Source organism: Columba livia, unplaced genomic scaffold, assembly GCF_036013475.1.
Source record: "Columba livia isolate bColLiv1 breed racing homer unplaced genomic scaffold, bColLiv1.pat.W.v2 Scaffold_141, whole genome shotgun sequence".
Lineage (NCBI taxonomy): Eukaryota > Metazoa > Chordata > Aves > Columbiformes > Columbidae > Columba > Columba livia.
The window spans coordinates 75,447-91,029 of NW_027043037.1; the positions used below are offsets into that span (position 1 = coordinate 75,447).

The 15,583-nt window shown below is 51.1% G+C and overlaps 1 protein-coding gene across 1 annotated transcript; it reads left to right on the forward strand.

Annotated features, from left to right (window-relative positions):
* Positions 1 to 10,340: 10,340 nt before the first annotated feature.
* On the forward strand, positions 10,341 to 11,273 carry LOC135577822 (olfactory receptor 14A16-like). The gene has a single exon (XM_065047944.1). It carries the CDS (start codon positions 10,341 to 10,343, stop codon positions 11,271 to 11,273), a length of 933 nt encoding a protein of 310 aa, XP_064904016.1.
* The last annotated feature ends 4,310 nt before the right edge of the window (positions 11,274 to 15,583 follow it).

Below are 15,583 nucleotides of genomic sequence, written 5' to 3' on the forward strand. Positions count from 1 at the left end.
CAAGGTGCTGAACCTGCCTTGGCACAGCCCTGCACTCTCCAGTTCCTCCCTGCTTCTCCAAACTGGGAAGCTGCACACTGGCACACACCCGTGTGTGTGGGGTCACACCAGTGCTGAACCGAATGGGATGAGAACTGCAGGTGTCTGGGTCCCCACACTCCTCCTCATGCAGTCCCGTGTGCAGCTGCCTTGTTCATGGTGAGCGTGCACCACGGGCTGGTGTGGGGACCTTGTAGTGCCCAGGCCCTTCTCCTCAGGGTCACTGCTCAGCGTGTCAGGTCCTGCTCTGTCCTGATCGATGGGGTTGTTCTCCTGCCCCGATACAGAACTGGTCACTTCCCTTTTTAAATCTTTAGAGCTTTCTGATGGGTGAACACCAGATTTTCATAAGGTCTGCACTCTCCCTTGACTGAAGCTCCATTTGTTCAGCTCATAATGTTTGCATGCAGACGGCTTATCCTGATAAGGGTGTCTCTCCCAAGATACCAGGATGTGGAGTTTAAGGGCACTACAAATACCATCTTCTGGAGAAACTGTGGGGCCTTGGGCGTCTGATACTCATAATGTCAGAGGTCTGGACTTTGAGGGGAAGTTTCCCTTCATATGAGAGAGCAGCAGTAATGCGTGGAGCTCTGCCTGGGGACAGACAATGTCAGCTGAAGGTTGAGGAGTCAGCATGAGAGGGCAGAACAACATGGGCAATGTTGAGGTGACTGGACATCACCTATACACTCACTGATGAGGAAGAGGAATGAGATGAGGCCTCCTTCAGACAAATTAAAGAAGCCTCATGTTTCCAGGCCATGTCCTCATGGAAGATCTGAGATATCCCAATATCTGCAAGGTACCGGCCATCCAGGAGGGTTCAGAGCTCATTGACAACATCTTCCTGACACAGGTGACTGAGGAGTCAGTGGGGTGAGGTGCCCTGTGGGACTTCACACTTACAAACCAGAAAGAGTTGGTCAGGATGGAACAGTCAGGGATGGGAAAGTGGAGCTGAGGCTCCTGGGAGATGATCACAAGGCCAAGAGCAGGATTTCAGGAGAGCAAGCTTTGGCCTGCTGAGGGACCTGCTTGGGTCCTGTGGGATACGACCTTGGTGTCTGCACTGCTTTTGTCTCACATCTCCTCCCTCCTCTTTCCCACCTGCTGTTGTGCAGCATTTTTTACCCTTTCTCAAATACAATATCCCAGAGGTGCTGCCAGCATCACTGAGTGGCTCAGATTTGGCAAAGACTGGGTCCATCTGGGAGCAGCTGAAATCCCCTCTGTCTGACATTGGTCAAACTCCTGTTGACTTCTCAGAGAGGTGACAACCGTAGCACAGCCACACTCACCCCCAGTTCCAAGACTTTGCCATGTAAGCCCAGTACAGGGTGACAACATGTTGTGTGCCACAAATTACTTGATCATGGAGAAGAAATGGATCTTCTGTCGGAAACTCGAGCAACTCACCAGTCAATGAGTACGTTCCTGTGGGGAACTGTAATTGCTCTGACATTCACTGGTCAGGCAAAGCTGCAGCTGCCAACAGTCCAAAGGATCTTGGGTCAACTGCTTAACATGGCTGCCTGATGGGCCAACAAGGGTGATGCTCGCCTGGATCTGGAACTGGGAAACAAGGAAACCCTGGTGAGGGATGTGAACATCAGTGTCCACCTTGGCTGTCATGGCCAGGACACAGTGGGGTCCCAGGCACCAGAGGGGAGGGAGGAAGGCCAGCAGCAGAGCACAGGCTGGTGGGCTCCAGATGAGGAGACTTTGACATACTGGGGGATGGTGGGCAAAGTGGTGACATGGAAGTAGATCTGGAGGGTGAAGGAGCTCAGGAAATATGATAATCCTTACAGGACAGCCTGCTCCAAGCACTAGAATGATCTCTCCAAGTACCCATGAACAGAAGCATTTATCTTGTGAGGCTGCTCCTCTGAACTGATGGAGCTCCAGGGCACAAAGGCAGCACACAGGAGGTGGAAGCAGGGGGAGCTGCAAAGGAGGAATTTAGAAACCTTGTCCATGGATGTGGGGATGATGACAAAGCTGCCCTGGACTTGATACCTGCACGGGAAGGGCAGCAAGATGAGCTGACAGAGCTTCACTTGCAGTAAGAGAATAGACAGGGTGAACGTGGGCCTGCTGATGAACTTCATAAGAGTAGAATCAGAAGGGACTGAGGTTCTTCATGGCTTCTTTGCCTCCATCTTCACCCACTTTTCTGACATATTCAGTGTCTGTCAGGAGCCGCTCCACATGAATATGACCTGGAGGCTGCTGATGCCACCTGTTCTGGAAAGGGAGGGAAGGGAGAGCAGGGAAGGAAATATAAGAAATTTGGCTTTATTGCTATTTATGATGGAAATGCTCTCTGTTTGGCTATTCCTGAAATTTCTCTAATCATCCACACCAGACTTGAAGCCTTTAGGAAAATGATGCACAGAGCCTTGACTTGTGAGAGCATTTTAGATGGTTTCGTAATTCTGAACTGCAGCTACTGAAACAGAACAAACCTCCAATGAAGTGAAAGGCAGAAGAAAACCCTAAATTTCTGAGGGTGTTTGGGACCCCATGAAGGGCCATCACTGACACAGCTGTGAAGGAAACAACCAGTGCAGGTCCCTGTCCCTGGAAGCTGGTGAAGGAAAGACTTGGAGACACTGGTTCCAGGTGGTGAGGGCCATGTGGAGGTGGCTCTGATGCCATGTCAGCCCTTGATGCTTGTTCATCACCAGAATGGCTGAGCCCTGACCCCTGGGACCTGGTAGATTTTTCTCCAATGTTTTTCAAGGCTTTTCCTGTGGTCAGGGTGAGTGTTTTGTGTTTTTCGGGTGGTGTTTATGTCAAGTGCTGTTGCTTTAACTGCAAGGCTCTGGTTTTCTGTGGAGTTGGAAATGCTTGTGAGCAAATCACAACTCACCCAGCTTCTTTCATACACCTGGCAATGGCCACCAGTCACCACAATGTCCCAGTCCCAAACTTGCTTGAATCCCCTGTTTGGATCCACACCCCATCACTCCAGGAGATTCATGGATCCACCAGGTTCATGGATGATTCCTGAGGACCATCCAAGTGTGGGCAGTGTAAGAGAGGAGCAGAGCAGGGTCAGCTCATGGGCCATGACTGAGCACAGCCACCCCAGCAGCAGCCGTTCCCCATCTCCCAGGCACAGCCATGCCCACCGCATGCAAATGGCACTGCCATACATGATTAGCCCAAGAGAGGCCTTTCTTCCTTCCGTATTCCCAGGAAAATCTTCCTCCTGTTCCTCCTCCACCTGCAGACATCAACTGCTTTCCATTTCTGGGCTCAGACATGGCTGGAAGGGTTCACTGAAGCCATCAGCCATCTCATTGCTTCTCCCTGACATGCCCTGACCCTCTCCCACACCTACAATGGCCAATCACGGCTGCTCAGGCCTCCCGCTCTTCAGAAGAGGCCTCGAGCTTCTTGGTTCTTCCTGGTGCTTATTATAAACTTCCTCACTCTCTCCAGAGTTCATGGTGAGCTTTCTTGTCCATAAAAGCCCCTTTATGAGCATGTTTCACTAAATGGTTGTCTTTGTATGATCATTTGTGCAGAAAGGGCAGTCACAGGACAGCACCCAATATGTCAAACTGATGCTGAGTGAAATGCCGTAAAGCCCTGATGAGTTCCCCCTGTGTCTGTCTCTCCTGGAAGGAGTCTGTCCCGAGAAGGGGATCCAGCTCCTGCCACTCTCTGCAGAGGCACATGAGCAGTGTCCATCACCTGGGGACACAAAGGGTGACGTTTGCCAGACCACCCTTCATCTGAACCACTTAGATGTGTACTTGTGGATGAGGTATGGAGCCTTATAGTGCAAATGCCTATTTAATTGTCATTGCCAGAGGGGCGACCACAGATGCAGTGTACTATTTTACAGATATTTTAATATAAGCATGTTAAACTTCTTTTTTCCTTTAAAAACTGACATATCTGGATAAATTACAGAAACACTTGAAGGATTATTCATGCCTTTTAACATGATTATCCTCAGAAGACCACCAGCTTTGCATCTTAGGAAATGGGATCCAGAGTCCAAGGGCAGGATGGTTTGGGCTCTGTGCTGGGATCTGGAAACTGAAACGTGCTCCCATCTCCCAGCCCCCTGCCCTCCTCAGTGAGGGTGTGAGACATTCTGCCAGCGAGGGCTGAACTCACAGCCATGACCAATATCTTATGTCCAACTGCAGCCAATGGTGTCCTGCCAGCTCAGGATTGGACCTTCCGTTGCTGGAGGTGTTTAAAAGCTGTGGAGATGTGGCGCTTTGGGATATGGTTTAGTGGTGGTCTTGGCAGTGTTTGATTTATGGTTGGACTCCAGGTTCTTAAGGGTCTTTTCCAGCCTAGATGATTCTATGATTCTCTGATTTGGGTTGAAACCGTTTCAGTTCCATCACCTCCAGCTTCCCTCAGAGGCTGCTGTTGTGTGGCACAACTGTCCTGGCTCTCCAGGCAGGTTGGGCACTGGGTTGGTGTCTGCATTGGCAGTTTTCCCCTTCCTGGGGTAAAAGGCCGTTGAACAGAGACGGTTGTAGAGATTTGGGTCACAGGGGTTTGCAGCAATCCTGTCAAACTCTGAGCAGGATGAGCTTTGGAGCCCAGGAAAAATGGAGATGCTTTGAAGGATGTTTGTGAACAGTGGTGCTGTCACTAGTAACAGTAACAGGGAACTCCTTATTCTCACTGATGATGATGATAAACTAAACCTCTTTAATTTCATTCCTAACAGTCATTCTTGCTTTTCAAAACATCTACTACACCTCAGCAGTTGTGTCTTGAAAGAAGTTCTTAGAACAATGATTTTTCTCTCTCTGTGTTTTTTTGGGTTTTTTTTTTTGTAATCATATGAAGAGTACACCTCTTGGACAGAATTAACACAAAATCATGCATATTTCATGACTTTTCTCTTTTTTTTCCCTGGTGTGAAGATGTTGTTGGAATAGGAGAATAGTTTCTTTTTGATACAAAGAAGGCCAAGGAACAGATCCCAGGTCAGTGCAAAGGCCCAAAGGAAGCCAGAACCTTTATGTGTGTGCCCTGACACACACTGTCACCTGCATTTCCAGTCTCTGCAGTCCCAACAGTGCCGCAGAGTCTGCAGTTCTGAGCTCCCTTCATCTGCCCTGTGTGACACGTGTAAAATGGAACTACCCCAGTCCAATGGCTGGTTTTGATTCCCTTCACAGCCTGAAACACCACATGGGTCAGGAGACAAACCAGGATACCCAACCAGGACTCACATGCTCTGCTCTTACAGTTCAGGGGTTCCCGGGAATCTCAGCTGACATGTCACGCTGATATCTGGGTGCAAGGAGCTGGTCAAGTGTCTCATCTCCATTTCTGTAACAGTGGCTTTGCTGCCTGGCTGATGTGCAGACTAGGTACATGGATGCTGACACCTCTTGAACAACCTGCTCTAAAATTATTAACAAGGTGGGTTGTTCTTTCTGCAAGGGCATTAGGAGAGAAAAAAAGACCCTGGATTGGGGCAAATGAAAAGGAATGCAAAAGTTGTGGTCAGGACTGTTTGGGAGCACTTGTAAAGCAGCCCTGCACATGTAAATTATTCCTGTGGTCTGGGAGAACCTGAGAGCTGTCCCTAAATTGAAAACATGAAGGGGAAGGAAGGACAGCGCCATTCAGGCTCAAAGGGACCTCGGGAGGTGTCTTGACCAACCTCCTGCTCACAGCAGGGTCAGACCAGATTGCTCAGGGCTTGATCCAAACACATCTTGGTCACTTTCTGGGACAGAGTGGGTGCGCACTCCTGGGAAACAGCTTCCAGTGCTTGACTGTCCTCAGGACTGGAAAGTTTCTCCCTTTCTACAGCACCTTTCCAAGCCCAACCATCCAGATTGGTTTTACCCATCTACTTACACACTGACACAAACCAGAATTTACTGCCCTGGGCACAAGAATGTTGTGGGGGATGATGCTGAATGCCTTGCTCACTTCCAGGTAATGGGCCATTGTTGTTCTCCCCACGTCCACAACCGTGTCCTTTCCTCACAGAAAGCAAAGAGGATGGACAGGCACAACCCGCCCTGGGTAAACCCCGTCACCTTCTCTTGCAGACACCCAGAAATGGGGTCCCAGTGGACATGCTCTGGCGCACAGCCCTTAGTTCCCCTGGTCACCCATTGGCCAATTTGAAAAGTGCACACACTGTGTGAGAGCTGCCAGTGGTCAGGGAGTCCCCCCAGTCTCCATGAGCTTTCCAAGATGTGGAGAGTGGCCTCACTGTGACATCGTCCTGCTGTCCCAGCTCCTGGGATGCTGCCCCTGCTGTCCCATAGACTGGAGAGGATTGTGTTAGTTCCAGTGACCCCTGACTTGATCCCCATCCACTGCTGTTTTTTCTGCAGATTCCTGTCTCAAGTCATAGAGGCCTGGGACACATGGCTGGTGAAGAGGGAGGACAAGAGGACACAGGGATTCTCACCTCTTATTATATTCATTAGTGTCCACACAGTGTCTGTGTTTCTCCTTTAACTGTTCCTGCAGTATTAACAGCTCATTATGGGCCCTTGAATTTCCTTACAGGTCTAGACTGAGCCTTGATCTGGAGTGTTGCTGTGCTTGGAGGCTGCTGTCCTCGAGACCAGATGAACTCACTCCTGCCACCCTGCCTGGCAGTTCATTCCATCCGTGTCACAGCTCTGTCTGCAGCACTGACAGCTCCAGCTCCCCCAGTCAGGTCCCTGGCTGAGGACATTGCCTCACATCTGGGCTGAGCCACCCCAGCTGTGGCACCAGCCCAGCTCTGACCTGCCACAAGAAACCTGGTACCAAGTGTCCAAGAGCCCATGTGTGCAAAGGCTTTGAATCAGAGCACAGACATGACATGGCCAGAGACTGATGAATGTCTCTCTAGACCTAGGAGTGTAAAAGCAGAATAAAATGCCTAAATTCCTTTAACTGAAGATATTCCTCCCCTAGCCTGGAGAAATTAGATCCTTTGCTGTAACATTCCTGGTGTTTTGTCTAATGATGGGATAAGAAAAGATGATTCTCATACCGATTTATTTGTTAAAATGAAAAATACAATGCTGGAAAGAAGTGTCTCTTCAGAGGAGTGAGAATCAACATCACTGATTACTTCAACTTCGTAGCTGTGCCATTGGAGCCCCAGGGACACCACGAGGGAGCCCAGAGGGGACAGAGAAAGGGACATCAAGGGCTGCTCCTGTGTTGCTGAGCTGGGCTGGGCTCCTGGGACACAGGGAGCTCATGGCAGCGGCAGCGCTGCAGAGAGACAGCTCTGCCCAGGCAGAAAGGAATGTGATGGAAGGGTAGTGCTGTGGGGGAGCAGGTCAGCAGAGGGAGTCTGCATCAGCCGAAGGCTTTGTGCTTCAAGGACCAGCTGGGGAGGATGGAGAGATCTCAGCAAAGAAGGAAGATACTCAGACAAGAGCAAGGTGGGGCAGCAGGGGGGATGTCTCCAGCCTGCAGGGACAGAGGTGCAGGGGATGCCACAGCACAGGACAGGCTGTCGTGGAGATGATCACGGGATGGAAAGAGGCTGAAAGCCCCACCAGACATGAGCTCCTTCTCCCCTTGGCTGTGGCTGTTGTCGGCACCTCTGATGCCTGTGAGGAGACACCTTGTCCTTCCAGCACAGGGGCCTCATGGCCTCCTTGTCCCCAGCCAGGAACCTGGGAGGTGTGGGACCATAGTCCTGCCCTTGGCCGTGCACAGCCCCACATCACACTGTCCCAGGAAGGGCCCTGGGCAACGTGGAAGGGACAGGATCTGACTTCCCATGGTACAAAGTCAGGGGTTGGCTTTTGGTTAAAGAAACACAGCCAGGTTTACGCAGCATCAGAGACATCTTTACTTTGCTTTTGCTGACCTCCAGTTTTCTTCTCTAACCAAGCCTGGATATTGTTTCTCAGTAGGTTCCCTCAGTGGGACCCATTAACAGTACAAGAAACTTTGGAGTTTGAATCTGAATCTGACTTCTTGAGAAGTTTCTTCAACTTCCTCCAGGGTCTGAGGTCGATGGACTCAGCACCAAACCCACCAGAGGGGTCATTGAAGCACCTTGGGCTGCTCCTGTGCTGCTGAGCTGGGCTGGGCTCCTGGGACACAGGGAGCTCATGGCAGCGGCAGCGCTGCAGAGAGACAGCTCTGCCCAGGAGCAGCTCCTCTGCACACGCAGCAGGGCTGAGGGCTCTGCCTGCAGCACCGAGGGCACAGGACCAGGCACAGAGAGGGAAACGCAGTCTGGGCTGGGAGGATGCTGAGAGGTCACTGGAAATGAAATCCTCTCAGATATGAAGCCTGTGGCTGCAGGGCATTAAATCTGCAAATCTTGGTAGGATCTCAGAAAGTTGTCACATTGCAGAGCCTGCGAGAGATGTAAGTACAGCTCTCAGAGATTCTCTGATCAGAGGAGAGGATGTGCTGCAGAGCAGGGATTGCCTTCTGCACTGTCAGAGTGACAAGACGTGAATGCTGCGTTCTCCCCAGGGTGGCTGTGGGGTGTAAATGTAAAAGTGCAGGCAGGGGTGCCCAGGGCTGTCCTGCAGAGCAGGGTCCCTGCACCCCAGGGCTGTGCCGGGCAGGGACTCTGCCGCCTGCCAGGGTCAGCACTCAGCCTGCCCGGGAGAGCCCAGCAACACTGAGGGGAGAAGCTGTGGGGGGATGAGCGACCCCCAGCAGGGCAGGGTCCTTCTGCTGCTGGGTTCTCCGTGGGTCGGGGCTGCTCACAGCTCCAGCTCATTCCAGAATATTGACAAGAGGAGGTTTCAAGGAGAAGAAGACAAAGAGTACTACAAAGATAAGGAACCTCCCTGAGTCTGTGTTTTCAGTCTCCTACTCTGGGGAATGGGTGGTGATTCAGGCAGTTCTTACTTTTAAACAAATACTTGAGACACATGAACTGCAGTAGGTCTTCAAGAGAATCCTGGCATGCCTTGCCTCTCCTCTCCCTATGCAGAACCAGCATCACCTTCGCTGGACACCTTACACTTAATCTGTAATCTGTTTTCCAGCCTGCAAACAGGAAGATGCCCCCAGGCAGTGCCCTGTGAACAGTCAGGATCTGTAGGGCCAGGGGGAGGGCACAGAGGGTGGGATGGTCTGTGAGCACTGACAGGGAAGAGACATGGACAGGGAAACACCTCCCAGGGGGAGAATCTCCAGGGAGCAGGGAAATGATCAGAAGTGAGAGGAAACTGAACCCGGAACGGTTATGGGAGGGAGAACAGAGAAAAGTCCCTGTTTTCCTTCTTGCTCCCCTGCTCTGGGTCACTGCTGTTGGGATCTTGTTCTTGCTGTCAGGCTCTCTGGGGATGGCAGTTTCAGCTGCAGAGTCACAGCCTGATCTTGTGGGTCCTTTCTTGCAGGTGTGTCCATGGGCACACGTGTCCCAGCTTTGCTCTGACCTGTGGGGTGTGGGCAATGCAGTCTGTGGGGCTGGGGATTGAGCTGAGTCTCCCTCAATCAAATGCCATCATTAGGATTCTTGGCTGTCTTCTTGATGTTTCCGTCCAAGCTGTGAGCTTCCCTCCAGGATGCAAAGCTGTCCTACAGCATCTCTGTGTTATCTGAAAGGCCCATAGAGAAGCACAGAGATGCTACAACAGATAAAATGCTGTTTGGTTTGTGAAATGAGCTGTGTCTGTCCTGGGCTAAACGTGGGCTGCTCAGACCTTAGGGAAGGCTGACACATGTCATGGTCTGAGCTGGATCCCTCTGCTCTCAGCAGTGCCTGGTGGCTTTTCAGGGTAACATGGGAGTGTGATCAGCCTCCATCTCAGAAAGGTGCCAGCCCAGGGCAGCTGGAGCAAGACAGAGGGACAGAGCAGCTGCCCTCACTCTGCACTGACCCACAGGCATCCTCTGGTCTCGCAGGACTCGCTCTGTTCCCCCCGAGTGCAGAAGAAATTCTGAGGGTTTCAGACGCCCAAGAACACTCCCCAGGGTGGGAGGACAGAAGGAGCTGTAGAAACCCCAAACCTCTCAAACTCAGTTTCTCAGGCCTGGGGGTACAGATGCTGACAGTCCCTTCTGCACCAGGAGCGGTTCCAGCTGACAAAGCTGAACCCCAGGACTGGCCCCTGCCCACCCAATCACACAGGGTCAGGCTGACTCCTCAGGAGCCCCTGGGCAGAGACCCTGCTCTTCATTGCACACTCATCAAGCACCGACGAGGGCTCCAGCCAGGACGTTCTCCTGGAAAAAGAAAAGTGTCTCTTTGTGTGACAGGGTGGGAGGGTCTGTGGGAAATGGTTTTGATGATTCCCAGAGAAGTCTCATCTAAACCTTCACTATCTTTTCCTCCTATGACAGGTCCTCATGCCCACAGGCAGCCAATGTCCAACAGCAGCTCCATCACCCAGTTCCTCCTCCTGCCGTTCACAGACACACGGGAGCTGCAGCTCTTGCACTTCTGGCTCTTCCTGGGCATCTACCTGGCTGCCCTCCTGGGCAACGGCCTCATCATCACCACCATAGCCTGGGACCAGCACCTCCACACCCCCATGTACTTTTTCCTGCTCAACCTCGCCCTCCTTGACATGGGCACCATCTCCACCATTCTCCCCAAGTCCATGAATAACTCCCTCTGGCATTCCAGGGCCATCTCATACTTGGGATGTGCGACACAGCTCTTTTTGTTTCTCTTCTTGATCACAGCAGAATATTGTCTCCTCACCTTCATGTCCTATGACCGCTACGTTGCCATCTGCAAACCCCTGCACTACGGGACCCTCCTGGGCAGCAGAGCTTGTGTCCACATGGCAGCAGCTGCCTGGGCCACTGGGTTTCTCAATGCTCTGCTGCACACGGCCAATACATTTTCACTGCCCCTGTGCAAGGGCAATGCCCTGGGCCAGTTCTTCTGTGAAATCCCCCACATCCTCAAGCTCTCCTGCTCACACTTCTTCCTCAAGGAACTTGGGCTTATTGTGGTCAGTGTGTGTTTAGTTTTCATGTGTTTTGTTTTCATTGTGGTGTCCTATGTGCAGATCTTGAGGGCCGTGCTGAGGGTCCCCTCTGAGCAGGGACGGCACAAAGCCTTTTCCACCTGCCTCCCTCACCTGGCCGTGGTCTCCCTGTTCATCAGCACTGTCATGTTTGCCTACCTGAAGCCCCCCTCCATCTCTTCCCCATCCCTGGACCTGGTGGTGTCTGTTCTGTACTCGGTGGTGCCTCCAGCAGTGAACCCCCTCATCTACAGCATGAGGAACCAGGAGCTCAAGGATGCCTTGTGGAAACTCATATCTTACAATTTCCTGAAGCAATAAACTGCCCATCTGCTTCTACATAGGAGTTTTAGAGTAACTAATTACAGGCCCAGCCTGTCATCTAGATTTTCTGTTGTTGTTGGTAGTTTTTTTATTGTGATAATGTTGTCATCCCATTTCTTAATTCTCTGTCTGCTTTTCTTTTATAACTGTTGGCTGTGTAAATGAGGAGCCGTGCTCTCCTTGTCTCTAAACAAAATAAAAGGCTCTTTAGTGACTTGTTTTTCACTATATCCTTCCTGCAAGGTCTTATGGAGCCGCAGGGACAGTTCCTGTGTTCATGGGAGGAGGGGAAAAAAGTCCATCACGGCAGCCCTGCCAGGGAGCAGCAGCGCTTGTTCTTCCAGAGCTGTTCTGGTCCCACTCCCTCACTCTCCTTCTCATCCCTGGTGCTGGTGCAAGGCCTGAGTGCTCTGGCAGCTTGGTCACCGTCCTGCTGTGTGTCAGTGCTGTGGGCGCAGGCAGGGACAGGCAATGGGCACTGCTGTGACAGAGCTGGCCTCACAACAGCCTTTCCAGATAGAAAGGTGATCTCCTCAGGGCAGGGCATGATGGTTTATATCTTCTTGCAAAGTTTCTCTCAATCATATTCCTACAAAAGTCACCCACAGATTAAACACCATTGTGCAGCTGAACAGTGTGTGTGTGCAGGGCTGGCACACAGCAGTGTCCTCTCACAGCCAGGCTCCTGCCAGAGACCTGCAGGACCAGCAGAGCAGGGGCTGGGCTGTGCCCCTGTGCACTGGATACCCCACAGAATCTGCCCCAGGGCATCGTCATGGACTGGCCCCTCACAACCACCATTTCCAGCACTGGCCTCTCACCCACAGAGGTTGTTCTTCCCTCCATGGATGGACAATGAATGAGTAGTTCAGCAGTCCCTGTTTGCTTTGTACGGATGAGATGTGAGCACGCACATCATGTATGTGAGGTGACGTGACCATGAGCCAGCACTGGGCCCTTGTGGCCAGGAAGGCCAATGGCATCCTGGGGTGTATTACAAGGGGGGTGGTTAGTAGATCGAGAGAGGTCCTCCTTCCCCTCTACTCCGCCCTGGTGAGACCACATCTGGAATACTGAGTCCAGTTCTGGGTTCCTCAGTTCCAGAAGGACAGGGAACTGCTGGAGAGGGTCCAGCGTAGGGCAACGAAGATGATTAAGGGAGTGGAGCACCTCCCTTATGAGGAAAGGCTGAGGGAGCTGGGTCTCTTTAGTTTGGAGAAGAGGAGACTGAGGGGTGACCTTATTGATGTTATATAAATATATAAAGGGTGAGTGCCATGAGGATGGAGCCAGGCTCTTCTCGGTGGCAAACAATGATAGGACAAGGGGTAATGGGATCAAGCTGGAACACAAGAGGTTCCACTTAAATTTGAGAAAAAACTTCTTCTCAGTGAGGGTGCCAGAGCACTGAACAGGCTGCCCAGGGAGGTTGTGGAGTCTCCTTCTCTGCAGACATTCAAAACCCATCTGGACATGTTCCTGTGCGACCTCACCTGGGCGTTCCTGCTCCAGCAGGGTGATTGGACTGGATGATCTTATGAGGTTCCTTCCAATCCCAAACATACTGTGATACTGTGATACTGTGTGACATGAACACGAGTGAGCACAAACATCATCAACTGTTCCTTGGGGTTCCATGAAAACCTGTGGCACACACAAGGTCCTGAGGTCACTTCCTGTTGGAAGTAACACCCCACGGGAAACTGCCTGAATGCAGCACTGGGTTGTGCTTCCTTAATTGAGCTCCCCGTGTCCATTCCTCATGACGTGGGACATCTCAGATTAGTGCAGAGCAGAGTGACACACCATAGCTGAGGTGTCTCCCACCCCTTTGGAGTGGCAACAAGAGGCCAGAGGGACACTGTGACTTCTGCCTCTGTGTGTAAAAGGGACAGATTCTGTCTCTGAGCATCCCTGGGTGCAGAAGGGGTCCTGAGAAAAACTCAGATCTGGATGCCTGATGGAACCCTGGCATTTCTGTGTGTGACTCCAAGAACAAACCTCAGTGTCCCAGTGAGATTCATCTCAGCTGCTGGGACAGGCTCATTGCAAGTGCTCCTGTCTGCTCCGTCACCCTTGCCTGTGATTCTGGGTTGTGCTCTCAAAAGCAAGACAAAGTGGTAAGAGGGTTTCCGAGGTCTTTGGAAAGGCAGATATCGAACCCATCTGCGTGAAAAGCATGAAGGAGAATTAACAGCTGGTCAACCTGCCGCCACACCCGGAATTTTGCAGGGTCACAGACATGGTGTTCCTTGGTGTCCTAGCAGCCAGATCAGTGATCTCTGGGCTGGAGAATTGGAAGCTGGGTGGGAAGTTGGCTGGACAATCAAGCCAAATGTCATCAGCGGTACAAAGCCCTCCGTGCAGCCAGTTACTAGTAGCATCCCTCAGTGACCAGCACTTGGACCAACACTGTTAAACGTCTTTATTCTCCCTCTCTATGATGTGACGAGTGCACTTTCAGCTTCTCTGTGGATGAGGCATAGTTGTGAGGAACCCTTGAACAACCTCGCCTGGTTAACCCTGCCTGGAGCAGGACAGTGAGACAAGTGAGACAAGGGCTTTCTTCAAACCTGAAGTTATTCTGCGATTCAATGAATCTTTCCCTTGGAGAGGATTTTGAAGGCAGAATAGGCAGAGGAAGAATAAAAAGAATAAAAGACAGAAAAGGAGTTCTAAATGTTGCCAACAAAAATACAGCAGTTCCTCTGAAGAGTGTTTTTCAACTCAAATCTCTAGTAGGGAATATATTTGATAAATTTGATAAAACGAGTATACATTTATCTGATCGGGTCCTGGGCCATAAAAAAAGGTGATGGATAGTTATGGTATTATGAGTTCACTTGTGTCTCAGACACTCATAATCCAGTCAGAATCCTGTGGCTGTGAAGGGGACAGTGGGGTCAGTTCTGTGTCTGGTGGTGACAGCCCAGCAGCAGGGACATGGCTGGGAAAGAACCTCAGGCTAAGTATGACAGATCCTACCCAGGAAGAGATCTTGGAGACAGGTTGTCACATCCATCCCACCTGAGAACATGGTGGGACAGCAGCAGGGACATGGTCGTGTGTATCAGAGAAGCTGAAAGGCCAGCAGCACTCATGGGATTTAGGAGATCATGGTGAGGTTACTTCTCTCTGGTCAAGTGCAAGATGACTAGAAGAATAACAGGTTGGGATCTCTGCTTGATGGGCAGTTTCTGAGGTGGTGAAGCTTTCTCAAGTAGTGGGAAAAAGCTGCAGAGAAAAAAAAACAAAGCCACTAAGTGCAGATGGGGAAGTGGAGACTGGTTATCAGGAGGAAAAAATGTCACTGTAAGAGCAGTGCTGTGGGGCAAGAGGTGACCCAGAGGGAGCTGGATCAGCCCATGGTTTGTGTTCCAAAGAGCAGCCAGTGAGGGTGCAGACACAGCAGTGAAGGTGCAGAAATGCTGGGTGAGAGCAGGTGGGGAAGCGAGATGGGTGTCTGCAGCCTGCAGGGAAAGAGGGGCAGGGGTAGCACCGTGTGGAACAGCCTGTGGTGGAGATGGCAAAGGGCGCTGTAAGGCTGGAAGGGACCCACAGAACCCAGGTCTCTGTCCCCTTGGCCAGGGCAGTTGTCTCTGCCACTGAGGCCCAGGACAAGACATGTTGTCCTCATGGCACTGGGGCCTCGGTGCCTCCTTGCAGCCCCATGGGGAAGCTGGAAGTTGTTGTCCCAGTGTTGTCCTTCCCTGGGCCTTGCACACCCACATCCCACGGTCCCAGCAAGAACCCTGAGCCATGTGTTTACACCTCATCTGTACAATGAAAAGATAGATTTTTGACCTAGTGTTTCATAGAATCATTTTAATTTTTAAGTTTCATTTCATTTAATTATATACATAGTAGTAGTATATTATACTATTTTTATTGTCTTATTAAAATGCTGTTTCTGAACCCACGGGTTTCTCCATTCCCTTCGGTTATCTTCCATATCACACTTAATAGGTTGGAGGAGTACGTGAGCAGCTATTGTGGTCTTAGTTGCTGGCTGGGGTAGAACATTGACACTGAAGGACAGTAGTGGCTCAAGAACTCTTGAAAATCACTTTCCAAGATGATGGCACTTTTTTTTTTTTTGTAGTGGGAAACAGCATGAGAAAGGAAAACCATCAGAAACTGCAGCTCTGGAGGTCCAGAGTGGAGCTCAGGATAAAGAAATGTCATTCTGAGCGCAGTGCTGTGGTCATTCAGAGGAACTCTGGATCAGCCATGACTTTGTGATTCAAGGAAAAGCTGGTGAGGATGGAGAGACAGCAGCACAGGTGGGGACACACTGGGCTGAGAAC

What these genes read in the sequence shown, in the direction of transcription:
- LOC135577822 (XM_065047944.1), top strand. Translation starts at nt 10,341, where the DNA reads ATGTCCAACAGCAGCTCCATCACCCAGTTCCTCCTCCTGCCGTTCACA.